The sequence below is a fragment of the Corvus brachyrhynchos genome, unplaced genomic scaffold, assembly GCF_000691975.1.
Source record: "Corvus brachyrhynchos isolate BGI_N302 unplaced genomic scaffold, ASM69197v1 scaffold139, whole genome shotgun sequence".
In the NCBI taxonomy this organism is placed as follows: Eukaryota; Metazoa; Chordata; class Aves; order Passeriformes; family Corvidae; genus Corvus; species Corvus brachyrhynchos.
The window spans coordinates 1,198,253-1,215,121 of NW_008246062.1; the positions used below are offsets into that span (position 1 = coordinate 1,198,253).

Below are 16,869 nucleotides of genomic sequence, written 5' to 3' on the forward strand. Positions count from 1 at the left end.
CCTGCAACCCTGCAGGGCTGAGGAGCGGCTGCCCCAGGGCTGTGGCTGATGTCTCTGGAGGACTGCTCAGGGATCGTGATAAGGAAGGGCTCGTGGTCACGTCCATCTGTGGCTTTTAAATGCTGGGTGAAACCCGACTGGGTGTTTCCTGCCTTCTTGCCTGGCTTGGGGGCATATGGGATTCAGCAGGGAGCATTCCCCAATCTCTGTGCCAGAGGCACTGGAGAATTTCCAAGCTTTTTGCCATCTCAAAATCCAGGCGTGGCAGTTCCATTTGACTTGCACAAATGCCTGGGGGGCTACAGCTCAGAGCTGAGTCTCTCTGGCCACCACTCCATGCAGCCATGAAGCTGCAGCCCGGAGGTTTCCTGAGGGCTGGTGGGACCAGCCCCAGCCCCAGCCCCCTCCTGCCCTCCACAGGGCTCTCATCTGATGCAAGCCCAGTCAAGGCTGGGGAAAGCCAAGGGCCATGCGGCTCTGGAGGGCCAAGCATGGTGAGATTTGCCTAACACCAGACATGACTGCACACCACAGCTCTCCCAGCACCTCCATTTATTTGTCAGGGCACAGAGGCAAAGTGTTCCTGCTCTGCAAAAAGTGGGCAGCAGGGGCCGGTGGCTTGCATGCCAAGCAGCCACCGATCAAAGCCGAGCTTGTTTGGCCAGAGCCTGCCCACAGAGTCATCATTCCCCCCTCTCACTTCCCTTCCTTGCTCTCTGGCTCTCTCACCAGGCTAAGCAGCTTCTCCAGCTTTTCCATTTCCACCTCAGGACCTTTCTTCTTCACCTCCTGGCCTTTCTTCTCCTGCAAAGAGACCAAGCAGGATAGAACTGTGAGCAGGGGGGACAGCAGGGATGAGGAGGGGTCCAACACAGGGAGGGCTGCTGGAGTGCTGTGTCTAAGCTCTCACCCCTCAGTGGAGGCTGACCCACAAGGGGATGCACCTGCCCATCTTCATATTTCAAGCCCAACATGCCATGAGATATGTGAAAGCTCCTATGAACTGGGAAAGGACAGGAATGAAGTGTTTGGATGGGAATGGGAGGCAATCTGTTGATTCACAGTGACTCAAAGCCTCTTCTGCCTCTCTCTTCCTAGACCTTCTTAGACCCATGGGACTGGACCACGCTCTAAGCTATTCCCCCAAGCTGTGGGTAGGTGCCAGGCATGCAAGACTGCTAGGGCAGTGACAGCGGTGCAGATGTCCAAAGCTCCCCAAAACAGCCCCACCATGCCCATCCCATGCAGGTGCTCCTGGGCAGCGGCAGCCACAGGAGAAGGGATCATCCCTTTTGCACCCAAATGGCTTTTCCCAGGCGGGCAGCTGGTGTTGAGAGCCCCTGACCTGGTGGGGAGAAGTGAGTCAGGGCTCCCAGCTGTGCTGTTAACTCCTCACTGAGGCTCTCCTGCACCTGGTCACATCATAGCGTCCCAAGGGACAGCCCTGTGCCTCACTGCACACTTCTATGCGAACCCTGATGCACACCCCAGCATGGGCAAAGAGGACAAGCACTTCCCACAGTTCCCTAGCACTTGGCCCAAGCATCCCAGGGGCTCTGTGCCTCCGTGCTAAAGCAAACCTCCAGCATCTTGAGAGAAGTCACGTAGCACAAGGGAAAGAACCTGGCCAGTTCAGCCCTCTCTTGTTTGGGAGCAGCAGGAGCTTTCCAGGCCTGGCACAGGACGATGTCCCTGCTGAAGGCACAAATGCCACTCAGTGCTTTGGGCAGAACAGGTTTCTGCTGTGCTGTGGGGTGCAGCATTGCTCTCAACAGAGTTCTGGCACTTTGGGAAAGTGATTAACTGGGCTTAGGCTCTCCAGGTTCACATCATGTCAGACACAGCAGAGGAATTTTCCAAGCTACACTGAGCCCACCAAGCCCTACTGCAGCTGAGCATCCACACCATGGGATTTCTTGAAAACAGCATCCCCACAGTCACCACTTCGATCACAAAGTGCTGCCTTTCAGTCACAGCCTTCCCCTTTGCCAGCCTGCTGGATCTCACCTTACCTCTGGATTTGGTGGGATACCCCCGCTTTGGGGCTGGGGAGCTCCTCTGTGCACAGCATGGCTTTGGGCACCCCAGAAAGCAGCTGCCAAGCACAGGTGAGCAGGAGGACTGGCACAGTCTGGCAGGTGGGCTCAGGAGATGTGGCGGTGGGCCTCCAACACTGCAGCACAGCAAAGTGAAAGGAACATCCCTGACCAGGCTTGGTGGCAGCCTGCAGAAAGCTGCTGTACTGGCTCTTCTTGGCATTCCCAAAGCACAGCCTCTGCTCTCTGGGCTCTCAGAAGGCCAGGGGAGCAGCACTCAGCATCAGAGGAAGGAGGTTGCCAGCTTTGCTCTTTCCCCACTTAGAACAGATCAATTCTCCTCCCGCTGAATCAGCCCCGCTAATGGCCATGGGTGCAGCAATTACAAACACACACCTTCCCTTCAGCGCTGAAGAAATGCCAGCACACGGCATGGAGAAAGCTGAGAGCCCACATGGATCTCACTGCTTTTCTCTAACAAACATGGGCATTGCTGAGTGATGACAATGCGCAAAGAAGTCCATGGAGAATCCCCGTGTCCTTCCTCATCCCAGCCCAGCACAACCTCGATGGAACAGAGGTTTCCTAAGCTGCCAGAGGACACTGCTGAGATGAAAGCAGTCCTGAGGGGAGGATGGGGACAGGGATACTTGGAAACCCCTCTGTTCCCAAGAAGACAGCCCCACTGCTCTTCTGAGCACTGGGATGTTTTATTTACTGAGTCCATTGACTGCATGGTGGGACAGGGCTAGTTTGCATTAATGCCAACAGGTGAGCAGTGCCCTTCGTGGCTCTGGTCTGGGCACTGTGAGTGATGTTTGTAGTAACGGCCCACATCACAGCAGAGCATTTCTGTGAGTGAGAGTCTTGGGATAAACACAGCTGCTCGAGGTATTTCAGGACTTAGCTATTTCTGCAGAAGAGCTGCCTTGTTGTCTGACAGCGTTCAAACCCCTCCCTTTGGCACCCTGTGTCACACACAGCACCACACAGAGGTGCTTGGGACAGGCAAAAGAGGCAACTGCTTTGCTCAAACGGGAAGAGAAGATGCTGAAGCCACCTCCATCAATCCATCTCTATCCCAAGCCCTTTGATCTCCCCACCATCAGGTAGGGTCCCTAACTGACATCCTCCAGGCTCACGGGAACTGTGTCTAAGCCTTGCTGAATTCACCAGCCTCAGGCAAGGCTCAGCTCCTGGTCACCAAACTGTCCCTAAAACTTTGACTTTCGCACTGGCTGAGCTCCTGTGGTGCTTCTGAGCACGCTGCAACAAAGCCACACGCAAGCCTGTAATGAGCCGTAACCGAACCAGAGCCCTAATTTAACGCCACATAACCAAGCAAGCAAGATGACACAGGGAATGGAAATTACAATGTCCTTTTGGGGGCACTGGAATGGAAAGTTTCCCTTTATTCCGCCATCTGCTTCTCCCAGGGTACTTGTGAGCTGGCTAGGCCACTGATGGCACCAGCACAGCACTGTGGGATCTGCTTGGATGCACGTCGCAGCTTCCTACAAATCTGGGGGCTCTGGCTGCATCAGGCCTCTGAGGAGCAGTCCTTCTTGGAGCAGAGCTATTGGGATGTCCCAGAGCGAGCATGCACGAGGCGGGGAAGCGTCACCTCCACACGTGGCTGCTGAAGGGCTCTGCCTCCCAACAGATGCCACAGCCAGGTGTGGAGAGGGCACTCGTGGGGCTCTGCCACCATGTGCGCAGCTGAGCCTGTTCTCCACCTACATCCCTGCTTATACCACATCCATGGGGCTCATTAGGAGCTGACAGTGAGTCAGGGCAGAACATTCTCCCCATGAAACTGTTAGAGGCAGAGCTGAGATTACATGGGAGGTCTGTCCCTGAGGAGTTCATGGAATGGGCATTGAAGCTGCTCAGAGCAGCGTTTGCATCGACTTCATTGTTAACTGCTTCCAACAGGAGAGTTCCTATCGAAATGGTGATGAGGGACATGGCAGGAAGGCTCACGGCAGGGCCAGAAAAGGTGCTGTGTGGGGATGGACTCTGCCCTGCTGACAGAACATGACCTCAGAGGGGGAGACACGGAAGAGACCTCCTATTTGTGTCCATGCTGCTGCATTTGTTGCCAGGTTCCTCATGGCCCTTATGCTCCCTTTACCTCATGTCTGGGATTTCCCTGACTCGTCAAGCAGAGAAACTGAGGCAAGGGGCTCCTGGCCTTACAGGCAGTGTGGAGGACCCTTGATGGTCCTCTCAGCCCCAGGGTGAGTACTGGCACTGCAAGTGAAACAGGAGGTGGGAGATGACTGAGGTGAAGCCTCAGAGGGAAGGGTGGAGTGAGGACTAGGACAAAGATGAGGACAAGGACTGGCTGCTTGAAGATCCCAGATCCACTCCCTTGGGAGCCTCAGCCACACTCCTTCCCATGCTGGCACATGCTGAATTCTGCATTCAGGTTATGGGACTCATTTAAACTGGAGTCTTGGCTGATGCCTTCATTCCCTAGTTGAACAGTATACCACTGAGTTAATAAAACTCTCCCATAAAAGCCATGATGCTGGCACTTTTCAGCATCCATGTCTTTTTCCCATTGGTGGAATAATCATAAAACATCTGCTCTAAAGTTTCGATTAAACAAGGCCAAACATATTTATGTTTAAAAGCAGCAAGGAAGTCAACCTCACAGACTTGAACATAGGCAGGAAAGTCCCTACAACTTCCTTGGGAGCAGAGGTGACCCTTTACCCTGCTGAGCTTTGGCCAAGGGGCACAGGCCTATCTCTGTCCTGCTGTTATCATGACACTGATGTTGTTCCTTACAGGATGGGACTTCTGGACACAGTCACGCTGGAACAGGATCTAGACATTTTATAAAGCAGCCCAGTGACCTAAAAACTGGCTTCCCATGCAAAAAGGGTTTAAGCTTTTACAGAGTTGTTTTGAAGGGGGTGAGAAGCTTCAAGAAGACAGCCAAAACTGCTTGTTCTCATTATCCTCAGTGGGAAGGGGCACACAGCCTGCCAGGTGTCCAGAGGTGTATTTCTTTGGGAGAAGATCATTTATTGTTCCTTCTACTCTGCTCAGGGGTAGGTTAAGGTGATAGCTCCAGGGTAAGGGCCCCTCCATTACCAAAACACACTAGTGACTGGTCTGGTGAACTCAATGAATGAAAACAAAGATGAAGCTTCCCTGGAGCATTTCCATCAGGAAGACCAAGGAAACCCAAACTTCTTCATGAACACAGAAAAAATTTCCTCATCATCTCCCTGGGCCACTAAGCAAACATTAAGAGAATCAACAGGAATATGACAGGAGCTGCAGTCCTGAAGCCTCCCAGGTCTACCCCATCGTGATCCTATTGCAACCCAGTGCTGTCATATGAAGCTAGAGTTATGCTGAGCTGGGGATGATGTCTGTGCCAGGACCACTTCTGGGCTCTCAAGAAGTCCATTTACATACAGCAGCAACATGGTTTTCAATCACAGAGAGCCTTGAGGAACACTCACAGCCTGATCTGACAGCATCGCTCCTGGCCCATGGAAGGATTAGCTGACAGACCAGAGATAAGGATTTAGGCTTATTCTGCTACTGTTTGGAAATAAATGATGCAGTAAATGTTTTTGCAGGGAATGAAACCAGCAGAAAAACCCAGGGGATGGCTGGGTCATTCAGGTGACAGCAGCCACACAGGATCATTGGCCTCAAAGGATGCTCTTACCTCCAGCTTCAGGCACAATCTGTGCAGTTCAGGGCAGGCACCCCCACCTTGCACAAGCTCACATCTGCCTGGCATAGGCACTGGTCCATGCCAAAGCACAGCAGGGCACACAGGTCTCAGCGCCTCAGCTGACCTGCCTTTGCTTGTTGGATGTCACCATTTAAATTGGGTAAGTCACAGTGCTGGGACCAGCCTGAGGCTCAGCAGCACATCTGCCAGGAAAGGCGTGGGAGTGAAGGTCAGGATACCCAACAGGCAGGAAGCGCAAACAAAATTGGATCAGACCTGGAAGCAGATGGGATTGTCACTGGAAATAAACCAGAAGGAATTGGGCAGGGCATGTGGGCAGAGGTCACCTGTCCCTAAATGGTGGGTAGCTGCCCACAGTACACCACGGGCTGGTGGTTCACAAACATCCGTGGGAGAGGCGAGGGAATGCCTGATGGAACGGATGGGCTCTGCAGCAGCAGAGGGCTAATAGCCTGGTCAAATCATAGCCACCAGGGAGCACAGCCATCGTCACAGCTCTGTGTCTGCTCTGCCAGGGGCTGGCTGGACTCCACATCCTTGCTCACCCCCACTGCAGTGTCCTCTGGCCAAGCAGAAGTTGTGCACACAGCAGGAGCCCTGAAGAACGTTCCCTGTTCTTGCTAACTCCAGAGCCTCGAGCAATGTCTCTTACAGACCACTAATTTAGGCACCTAAATATAGCCATAAAAAGACCACATTTAGCATGAAAACTTCAGTGAACAAGGCCAAGCTGAGTGCAGATTTGTCTCATGGCTGTCCCCACAGCTCCTTTGTGGCATTACAATGATTTGTTACCTCCTTCTGAATTTATCCCTGTACCAGCTGCAGAAACCCACCAAAACCATTTAAAACTATTGGTCTTCTGCCTTTCGATTGTCTGACACAAGTTCAAAACAGGGATGTGGTCATGACCCTCAGTTCATGAATCTCCAAATAAATAGCTTTAAAGAGAAGGATAAATTTTGAAGTCATCCCAACATCATCCTAAGACATTATGGGTCTGAAATGAGCCAATACCCTTAACTCTGCCCTGCAAAGATGCTCTGATTAGGAAGCATCAGCAACAGGGTCCCAAGAGGTCACACTGTTTTGTCAGCCCTGGGGATGATTTGGCTACACTCTAACTGTGAGCTCTGGGTGTGTGAGATGAAAAACAGCTTTCTTTTGGGTGTCAGCACCCTTAGTCACTGAGATGAGACAACATCTATAGGCTCTATTCAAATAGAACAGCCTGGTGAGGAAACAAACTCTTCACAAGGTACATGGAAAAGATTTCCAGTCAAATCACTTAACTGACTTGTACTAAGCACTAAGAAAAACCACTGTGTGCTCATTGTGCTTGGCAATTACTCTGTCCTGGCACACTGAGACCTCCTGAAGAAGTCAGAGTGGAATAAAACCCCTAAAAGCTCTCTTGTCAAGTCCAGGGAATCCTGGTGGTGCAAACCACCATTGGGATAAGGACAGAGGGATGGGATGCCCTTTCCTTCACCTCACTATGGGGACAGGCAGTGCAACACCCACTCAAAACCCTGGATCCAGCCCTACTGGGTTCAGATTTTCTGCAGTGCCATTTAGTTCATCGGGATGGGATCAATTACTTTAATTAGCTTTTAACTTGTTGGGAAGCCCCAGTACTTAAAGCCTGTCTACATGCCATGTGTTACAATACCATGGGATGCAAAGGCTGGCAGGGACATCAGCTCCCAGTGTTTTAGCTGTGGGATCTCTCAAACCCAAGCAGAGGGGAGGAAGGAAACAAGAAGGGGATTTTGAGATTGTCCATAAAACCCACTAGACAGGCAATACCTTGTGCTCTAGCTCGACTTCAAATACTGCTGCAATTCCAGTGACACCCGGACACCAAACCTCAGTGTAACCTAGACAATCCAAAAGCTGCACAGGCTTCCCTAACTCTTGCACCTACCATGAGGGGCCACATCTGCAGCACCTCTTCACTTGGGCTGGCAAACCAGAAGTGAAAGGCTTGGGTGCACACAGAACCCATAGACACATACATCAAACCTGTCCAGAGGGATAAAATCAAGGATATGCCCTGCAGAGTGCAGTGACCCCAGCATTCTTAAGCTGCAGCCCTTGATTCCTGGCAGGCAGCACCCTCAGCCACCCAGCAATGTTTCCTTATCACTCAGCACCTCTTTCTTTTTTTTTTTTAAATTACTTCAGCTTTACTTTAGCATTTTGCCATGCCAGCTCAGTAGGCTGTTACGGATTAGAGTTTAATAAAAGCAATCAAATACGGATGTGAACATGCAGCTCCTGCAACTCTTGGGTACTGCTGTTACGTCACAGAGCACAGCATCTCATGAGAGAACATTTGCAGTTGTGTGAACAGTATATTTTAAAAAGTTGCAGTTTTTTCAATACCTTTTTCTCTGGCCACCATTGTTAACCTACACATGTCCACCTTCATCACCCTTTAACTGCCTTAAGAAAGTCCAGTTGCTGGTTTTGTTTTGTTTTGTTTTGTTTTGTTTTTAACAGTGCCTTCTTTAATTTTTTTCAATACAGTTCATAAAGTATTTGCATAGGAAATATATCCTTGGTCGCTGCTTATATGGGAGCATGTGAATATACTTCATTTTGGATAAATACAAGTACACTGGAAACCGGATTTTGCTATTATTAGAAATAAAAATAAATGTCCTCGCTCACAGAAGCCTCATATGTAGTAACATTAAATGCCAATGGCATGAAAGATGTATTATGACTGATACTCTTATGCTTATGAAAGAACTCAGTCTGCAATTTAATGTCAAGGCACATCGCTCTCTTTCTCTTTCCTGCTCTCCATGACTGAACTTAGGGATGCTGCAGAAATTGCACTAGATATTTTAACCATGTGAACAATTGTGTCATCTCAACAATGTATTCTCCTGTGTATTTTTCATTTAAATCACAGAGTCACCTGGGGTAGACCTAGGAGGAATTAGTCCACTAGTGCACCCTTGTCCTTAGAGGGAGCAGCTGCTCTTATATTGCTTCTGACAGATGCTTGTCCAGCCCTTGGGGTACCCAGCACAAGAGGTCCTAAGCAGTGGATTGCCCCACCCTGCTCCCAACACCTGCACAGCCACTGCTTTTGAAAGCCCCAGGAATGGTGCTGCCAACCCATCTCCTGGTGACATCTGTCAGCATGTCCCTCTTACACCCACTGAAACCTTCTCCCTAAGTCTTTTCCTGCTGTATTGCCTCAGGGCACTGCCTTCCTTACCCTGCCAACCCAGGATCTCTTTGGGAGTGTTCATCTCTCTCATCTCCCTGCTTCCAGCCTCTCAGCTGGCTGCGCTGTCCTTGCGGCTTTCCTGCTCCTCATGTCCTTCAATGCTGGTACTCAAAACTGGAGCAGAGGCCTTTGCACTGCAAAGCAGTGCAACAGGATCAGTTCATGTTTCCTGCTCACTCCTTTCCTGCCTGTGCTGTTCAGTACATCTCTGCTCAAGAAAGATCTTTTTCTGTTCACCTCCTCAGTCAGTTATTCCAACCTCCTTTCCCTCTCCTTCTATTTGCCTCCATCCTCACCGAAGCGCATCCTGTTTACTTCAGACTGAGTTTCCCCATTTGCCTCAGATTAAATGAGTTGCACAGCTTCTCTCCACCTGCTGCACAGGAAACAGCCAGGCAAATGATAAATGCCACACAAACACTCCCAGGCCTGGGAACCAGATACACTGTTAGCCTGGACGGTGTGGGACGTCACACTAAATCGCATCAGCCACGACTGAGTTACGCTGCAGCATGCAAATCAGGGCTTAAAAGAGGTCAGCGAGAAGCTGGACGCAGGACAAGCACAGGAAATACTGCAGCTAGAGCTGTTGCTCTTCCCTGGGATTTCACACAGTTACAGCAGCTGAGAAATCCCTTCCTGCCCCACAGACAGACAGGGCCCAGCTGTATCCCACCACAGCACTGCTTTGCCCTGGGAGCTCCTGCAGATGGCTGGAGTCAGTTCTCTCCTGGAATGGGTTTGGCACGGTGCTGGTCCACGTGGGATGTTTGTTGCTGCCTGTTGAGGCATCTCCACTGTGAGCCCACGCATCCTGCAGTGATGCGGAGGTTGTGTTTCACACTCCCTGTCCATGTTCAGTGACCCAGCTGCACTGGATGGTCCATAAGGGTCTGAGCAAGAGCAGCACAGAGAATAGGATTCATACTGGTCTGACTGCAAACACAGGGCTCAAGCACTGCATATCAGCCAGAAGCAGACAGGATAAAACAGTGCAGGAGAATTCCAGCAATACACAGGGAGGCAGCTCAGGGAGTGCTCTTCTGGGGCACAGGCACCCACAGAACCATTCATTTCCTTCTGGGAGGCACTGCCAGCAGTGTGCTGATGTGCCCTGACCTGATCAACAGCTGCTCTGCAGGAAGGAACCCAGGATGGACCTGAATATGGGCTCCCTGGCATGCAGTGATGGGGACGGCAACAGGGCTGGAGTACGGGATGCTCCTGTCCCACCAGCAGACCCAGATTATCATATGCATTACCACGTGTCCCTACCCATGCCTCACTCTGACCCTGCCACCTAGGAACAGGGGGTGTTCTGGGTCCTGTCTGGAGGCAAAGATGAGGTACACTCTGAATAAGAAGCAAATCTAGATCCTGTGTTCATGTAAGCTGTTCAAGCAGGAGGCAGCCAATTTTAACAACAATCCAGTCTTAAGATGCTGATCTGGCTCCAGCCCAAGTCTTTGTACTAAGCTCCTTGACATCCTGTTTAGAAAAGCATTATTAAAATCTAATTGCTTCATGCATATATTGCTGTTTTAATTAGAACAGAAGCAGGAGAGAGAGATAGGAGCAGTAATCAATCTCTCTGATACTAATACATTTTTGAAGAAGGAACTGGCCATGGGAAAAGCCAATCTAACATCACCGGAGGAAACCAGAGAGAGATATTCCTACTGATTGTCCACTTTGCCAACAGCACAGTCTCAGTGTGGCCAGGGGTGGCCTCCCTAAAGTGCTCTTTGCTTCGAGACACTGACTGGGATGCTGCACCTGAATTAATTTTATACGTTTGCTGCTGTGTCTCTGTTGTACCAAAATGTAATTACTTCAGAGCCATAGACCAGTTAAACCCATCTGCTCAGCTGGCTGCTGAAACTAATGGGTACTCTTTGCAACAAAGTAGTGCAAAATAGAGGCACGCTGGAAAACAAATTATGAGGAAGTCATCAAGGTCCTTAAGGCAAGCACCTCCCAAAGTAATCTCTCCACTGCTGAGCAAGTCCCATGGGTACCAAAGATGGAACAAGGTTAACCAGCAGCTGGCAGTTTCAGCAAAACAGTGGCCAAGATGGCAAAATAAATTACCTGACAAATAATTGCAGATGTAAGGACTAGAGGGGATCTGTTGACAGAGGTTAACTGACATTGATGCATATCCTTAACCCTAAGTGGATGTGTCCACTACAGAAAATTCTTCAACTAAAGGGGTGTCAAGCACTGGAAGAAGCTGCCCAGGGAAGCTGTGGTGTCATCAACGCTGGAGGTGTAGACATGGCACTCAGGGACATGGTTTAGTGGTGGGCTTGGCAGTGCTGGGTTAACAGCTGGAACAATGACACAAAGCCAGTCACTTTCACAGTGAGGCTTTCAATGACACACAAATAGTGTCATTGAAAGCCTCAAAACACCAGCAAACATGGCCTGATCCTTGCCTCACTCTTTGTGTTGCTGGAGCTGGGACAGAGGCAATGGTTGAGGTAATGCTGCCAGGCAAACAGCCACCATTCCCCCTGGGGGCCCTTGGAGGAGGTATCTCCTCGATGCAGATGGCAGAAATCTTGTCACATTTGGATACCACTTCTGTCTGCAGATTCCAATGGCATAGTCAGATTATCATCTCAGGAGGGGTCACTTCTTCCCTTCTGTTTCCATTTCTGTCACTTCTGGCTCTTCTGTTTCCATTCTGACCTGAGCCGAGGCAATGACTTCTGGTATTGCCCTGGTGTGAGGAAATCCCTGAAACTCAGATGTGTCATCAGGCTGCAGGTCTGGGGGAAACTAGTAAGGACTGAACAAGAACCTGGTGATGTTTTGAGAGTCCTGAACATGACAGCCAGAGTTACTCTTCTCCACCATCACAAAGGAGATGCCTAAACTTGCCTAGAGGAGTGGTGGAAGCAATTGCTTTGTAGAAATAATGTTGCCTCAACCCCCTATATCTCACTGCTTTCCCATGAAACAGTTAACCCTGTGGATCCTGCATGTAAAGTGCTGAGAGATGCAGACATCACAAATGCCGAGGCATGGTGGTTTCTCCAGGCCCTTTGCTGATCCAGCTCTTCCCCTCTCTGTGAGGGAATAGTCACCATCATTTGAGAGCTGGGTGAGACACAGCCCAGCAGGGGATGAGCCCATTACAGTGCTGCATGCCTGGCATCAAGAACAATCCTGGAAAGAGATGTTTTCACAGCTGGCAACCAAGCAGGAAACAAAAGGAAGACAGAAATGAGGCACTTGTGCTCAGAAAATTAAATCCAAATTACAGTAATTATACTTTCATTAACACCCTATTTGCCATAAAGATGCATAACATCCTTAGGTGAGAGATGCAACTGTCCTGAAGGTGAGAAGAAGATAACTGGAGAAAGAGTACCAGCCTCTCCCTAGCTTGTAAAATCCTTAAAAAGTCTGGATCATCATGAATGGTTGTTTGTAATCTAACTTCCCCAGCAACCACCTGTAAATGAGTCAGCAATCCAGCAAGAGCAGCAGAGAACCCATAACAGAGCTGATTTATTTCAGCAATCCATGATTTAACCATAAAGAAAGGCATTGTTTTCTATATGACAATCTGGGGCTTCATGCTGTTGTGATGTACATAACATGAGACAAATTCTCACCTCACTCCCTGATGAAATCACATCCTGTTGGAGGCATGGGATCACTGACTAAGTTGGGCTCATTAGCATAATTCTGAGTCCTTGGACCACAGAAACTTAATTCGGGTTCTGCACCTGAGCAGAATCAAGCACAGTGGAGACCAGCCCTGGCGGACATTGTTGGTACTTTCTTGATCACTTCCTTGATTTCAGTCCATTTCCCCATGTGGAGATCTGGTACAAAGCCTTTCAAAGTGCTTGTGACCTCCATGCCACCAGGTCCTCTCAAGACTTTATAAGTGGACTCTGCTAGATCAGCTGAGGAATGAGTAACAAATTTGAAATGCCAGTGAGGACACCAACCCACCCTCCCAAATAAATCTGCAGACTGCTCTGAGATTTCATCCCAGTTGTTTCACTGGTAACTGCTCTTTTGGGGTGATTTTTCAGCTGGTTACTCTTCCTGCTTCTGGCATAACTTCTGCACTCTCCTGGTTTAGCTCAGATGTGCACTTGCCATTTGGCTTGGCACCAGAAGACATGAACAGAATCACAGAAGGTTCCCTCAGGAGGGACAGGTAAAGCCAAGGATGGCTACAGAGGCTGAGGGTGAGAACACCACTCAGCCCCTGTATAATCTATGGTGTAAGAGCACCTGTCAGTCTAGTAAGCAGCCCAAGTGTTTGCTACTTCCTGTCATACAATAGATAAGAGCTTCAGCAGATTTTCTGAAGAAGGCTGCAACACAGGCAGGCAGTTCCAAGCCAGAAGGCGCTAATTAAGAAACACTAGGTGAGTGTTAATGAAAGAAATTTTGAGAGGTGAGAGAAAGCAAAGAGGATGAACCCTTCTCACCTCCTGTCCCTGGTCCTGTGTGCCATGTTCTTCGTCACAAAAAAAAGAGCTTTCTAGGAAGGAAAGAAATAAGAAAAGTAGATGACAGGTCTGCTGGATCAGTGTGTCTGTTCTCTGCCCTGGTGATGAAAAACAGGCTACAAAAGGTCTTCATTTTCAGCTAATGGTTTCACCTACAGAAAGAGAGGCAGAAGATAGTTTAAGGGGTGAAACTGAGGTGTTGATAAACCAGACTGAGGCCAGCAGAGACTAGCAAGACTGTTGATGTCTGGAGGATTTGCACTGAACAGATACTAAGAGTGCTGGACTTGTTCAGCCTATAGAAGACATAGCTCTGGGTGACCTAACAGGCACCTACCTGCACCCAAGTGGAGGATATTAAGAAGCCAGAAATGGACTCTGTAGGAGTGCACAGCAGGAGAATGAGTCATAACAGCCATAAACTGAAACAGGGAAGGATTCAACATGACATAAGAAAGTTTTTCTCCACTGTGATAGTTAGTCATTGGAACAAGACTCCAGAGTGGCTGTGAGATCTCCAGCCTTGGAGTTTTTAAGAGAAGCTCAAGCCCTGAGCAACCTTGTCTGATGTCAGGGCTGTACTCGCTCTGAGCTGGAGGCTGAACTAGAGATATCCCAACATCACCTCCAGCCTGAACATGCCTGTGGCTCTACAATCCCAGAATGTTCTTCATCACCAAGTGTACACTGGTGGATGAGTCTTGCAGCTCTACCCTACTCTGCTGCTATGCTCTTATTGCAGACAGCATTTCTAAGCAAATGTCCTCTTAAACCTTATATTGCTCATAATGCCAGGAGCAGTGCAGAGCAATACAGTCATCACCTGGGCAATTCCCAGCCCCTGGAGAAGAACACAGGCACAGAGAGGACCAGTTCTCCAGCACCCTCCTCCCAGGGTATCTAGATGCTGTGGAAGCTACACAGACCAATTTGAATGTTGGTGTCAAAGGGGTAAAGAGAGGAAGAAGGTCCCTCAGTGAAAAATGACAACCAGGAGCACTGGAGAAAACCCATGGAGAACAGAAGCCTGAGGCAGATAGTGATAGGACCAAGGAGGAAGCTGGACTAGGAGCCTGTGAGAACTGGCACCACGGGGATGAGAAAGTGGGGATTGTTTCCCTGTGCCTACCCACAAGTGGAAAAGCTGACATAAGAGGGGAACATACATAATCCCAGACATGTAGGACAAGTATATGTTTTCCCACTATGCTTGTATCAATGGCAGGAAAGGGATAACATGGGCTTAGTGTCAATAAATTCCCACTGGTTTTGTTGCTGAGTGCTTGCAGTTTGATCGTTTAACACACAGGCTGAAAACCAAACCATAATCAACATGACTGAGGAGTTCAGGAGCCTGTAAATCTCTTCACATGCAGGTATGTGGCCTGTTCTGAGCTGTTATTACCTCTTTGTAAAAGCTGTGAATCTCTCTCTGTAATGCTGCCTGACAATTCCCCTATCATTTCAATAAGATCAAAAAGTGGAAGTAGATTTAATATATTTTTAAACCCAGAAATAACCATAATGATTCACACAGTTTCAGTCAGTCCTGAACACAACAATGACTCCTCCTGGAGCTAAAACAGAGCTTTCACTAAAAGGCAAAGTGTTTTGACCTGAAGGTGTTTGAGGGATAAAGACAAGCTAGTGCCATGCTAAATACGTATGCTCAAGTCCTTGTTTAATTTGGTCAGCTGCCAAATCCCATTATATCTCTGTCTGCTAATTTTAAGGAGCTTTCCTCCATTGCAAATCCCTCCCCATGCAGGTGCCTTTAGGATGAGATCAAGTTATATTTTGTTAAAATATATTTAATTATTATATAGAATTGTATTATATATTATATACTATATATTACATGATCTATGGTCTATGATCTATGATCTATGCATAGAATATAATTGTATTACATATATAATCTTAGATTACAAATTTTAAATTATAAGTTATAAAGCTTAATTTACTTTCAAGGTCCTCAAAACCTTCTTGAAATCATGTTTCCTAGGCCTTAGGTCAACCATCTTGATCTTTCAAGACTTACTTTCCATTTTTTTGTCAATCAGTCAATCAACCACCTCCACTGCAGAGTCAACCCTGGATGTGTGCAGAGACCCCTTCCTAGTTACATTTAAAGTTCTGCTGGTCTCAGCTCTCTTTAAGTGAATCCATGCAGGTGTTTTGTAGTGCTGCCTTTTTTAAGCAGGGTGTTTATTTTCCAGAGAAAGTCCATGTTCAACCATTCTTTCGGACATAAGTAGGATCTTGACAAAGGTTTACCACAGGTCTGAGCCAAACAGCAATTACCAAGTCACGGCTGAAAGCCCATGGAGTACCAAGTGTATAAGGGGCTGTGATGGTGATGAAGAGATCTCATGTTGATAGACAAGCAATTCTGTCTGAAGCAGGGGAAACAGGTCAATCGCAATGTTTAAGTTTCCTCTAGGTCCTTCAACCACACCACATAATGTGTGACATTTCTGCAGCACCTCTCATGCCAATCCAGACAAGCCTTTCAAAAACCTGGGGTTACTCACTGACAGGGAGAGGCAGGGACAAGGAGCACTCAGGGGGGTCACTAAAGCCTGCAGAAACCCAAAAGCACAGGCTGTGAAGTACAGCCACAAAGGCCGTACCTCTCCAGTGAACCCCTGCCCGTGACTTCAAGCCAGGTAAGGGACAGGGATAGAGAGGAGGGGAGGTACCAATTGCCAAGTCTTGGGGTAACCTCTGTTCATCCTGGCACCACAACTGAGTATTTCGGAGATACGGGAACTGAGGGCTGGAGCTCTCTCTGCCAAGCCATCTCTCTTTCTTCCTTTGCAGGCAGGCAGTGGTGGTGCCCCGCTTTCTTACTGCTTCTCTAAGTCAGAGCTCAGACTAACCTTGACTCGAAATGCAGGTCTGACTGATTGCAGAGACTTTGCCTACCACACCAGCGTCTGAAAAATCATGGCTGGCAGCACATCCCTGGCTATGAGCAGGGTAAAAGCACTCTGAAGAATGAAATTTCCCCACACAGCAAGGTGCAATCAACTTGGAGTTTTTCCTGTCACTGGAGACGGGATCACAGATCCTTCTGCAAGTCTTCATACCCTACAGCCAGTCAGGATTTCCATACTTGGTCACTGCACTTCAGGCTCAAGCTACCCCAGGCTCTCCCTGTTACAGAAGCAGGACCCACATGCCTCTCTTTTGCTGGTGCTTTAGGCTGGAAAACCCCATGAGGTTGAACTGAGCAAGACAGGACCTCCACAGCCCTGCTTTTGGCCTCGTGGCAGCAGACAAGAAGAGGTTTCTCAGGGTAGGTTTCCCTTTCACTTGTGCAGCCTAACTTTTTCAGTCCCCAGTTTGCAGGAGCCATTTGGGCTGCAGGGCTTTTAC

General features: G+C 48.8%; 1 protein-coding gene across 1 annotated transcript in view; it reads right to left on the bottom strand.

Moving 5' to 3' along the window:
• Positions 1-535: 535 nt before the first annotated feature.
• Positions 536-16,869, bottom strand: part of DNAI1 (dynein axonemal intermediate chain 1) — a 148,426-nt gene continuing 132,092 nt past the window's right edge. The window contains exon 20 of the mRNA XM_017746567.1: positions 536-804. Within this exon, the coding sequence (XP_017602056.1) occupies positions 697-804 (108 nt within the window). The 3' untranslated portion in view covers positions 536-696. The remainder of the gene's footprint in view (positions 805-16,869) is intronic.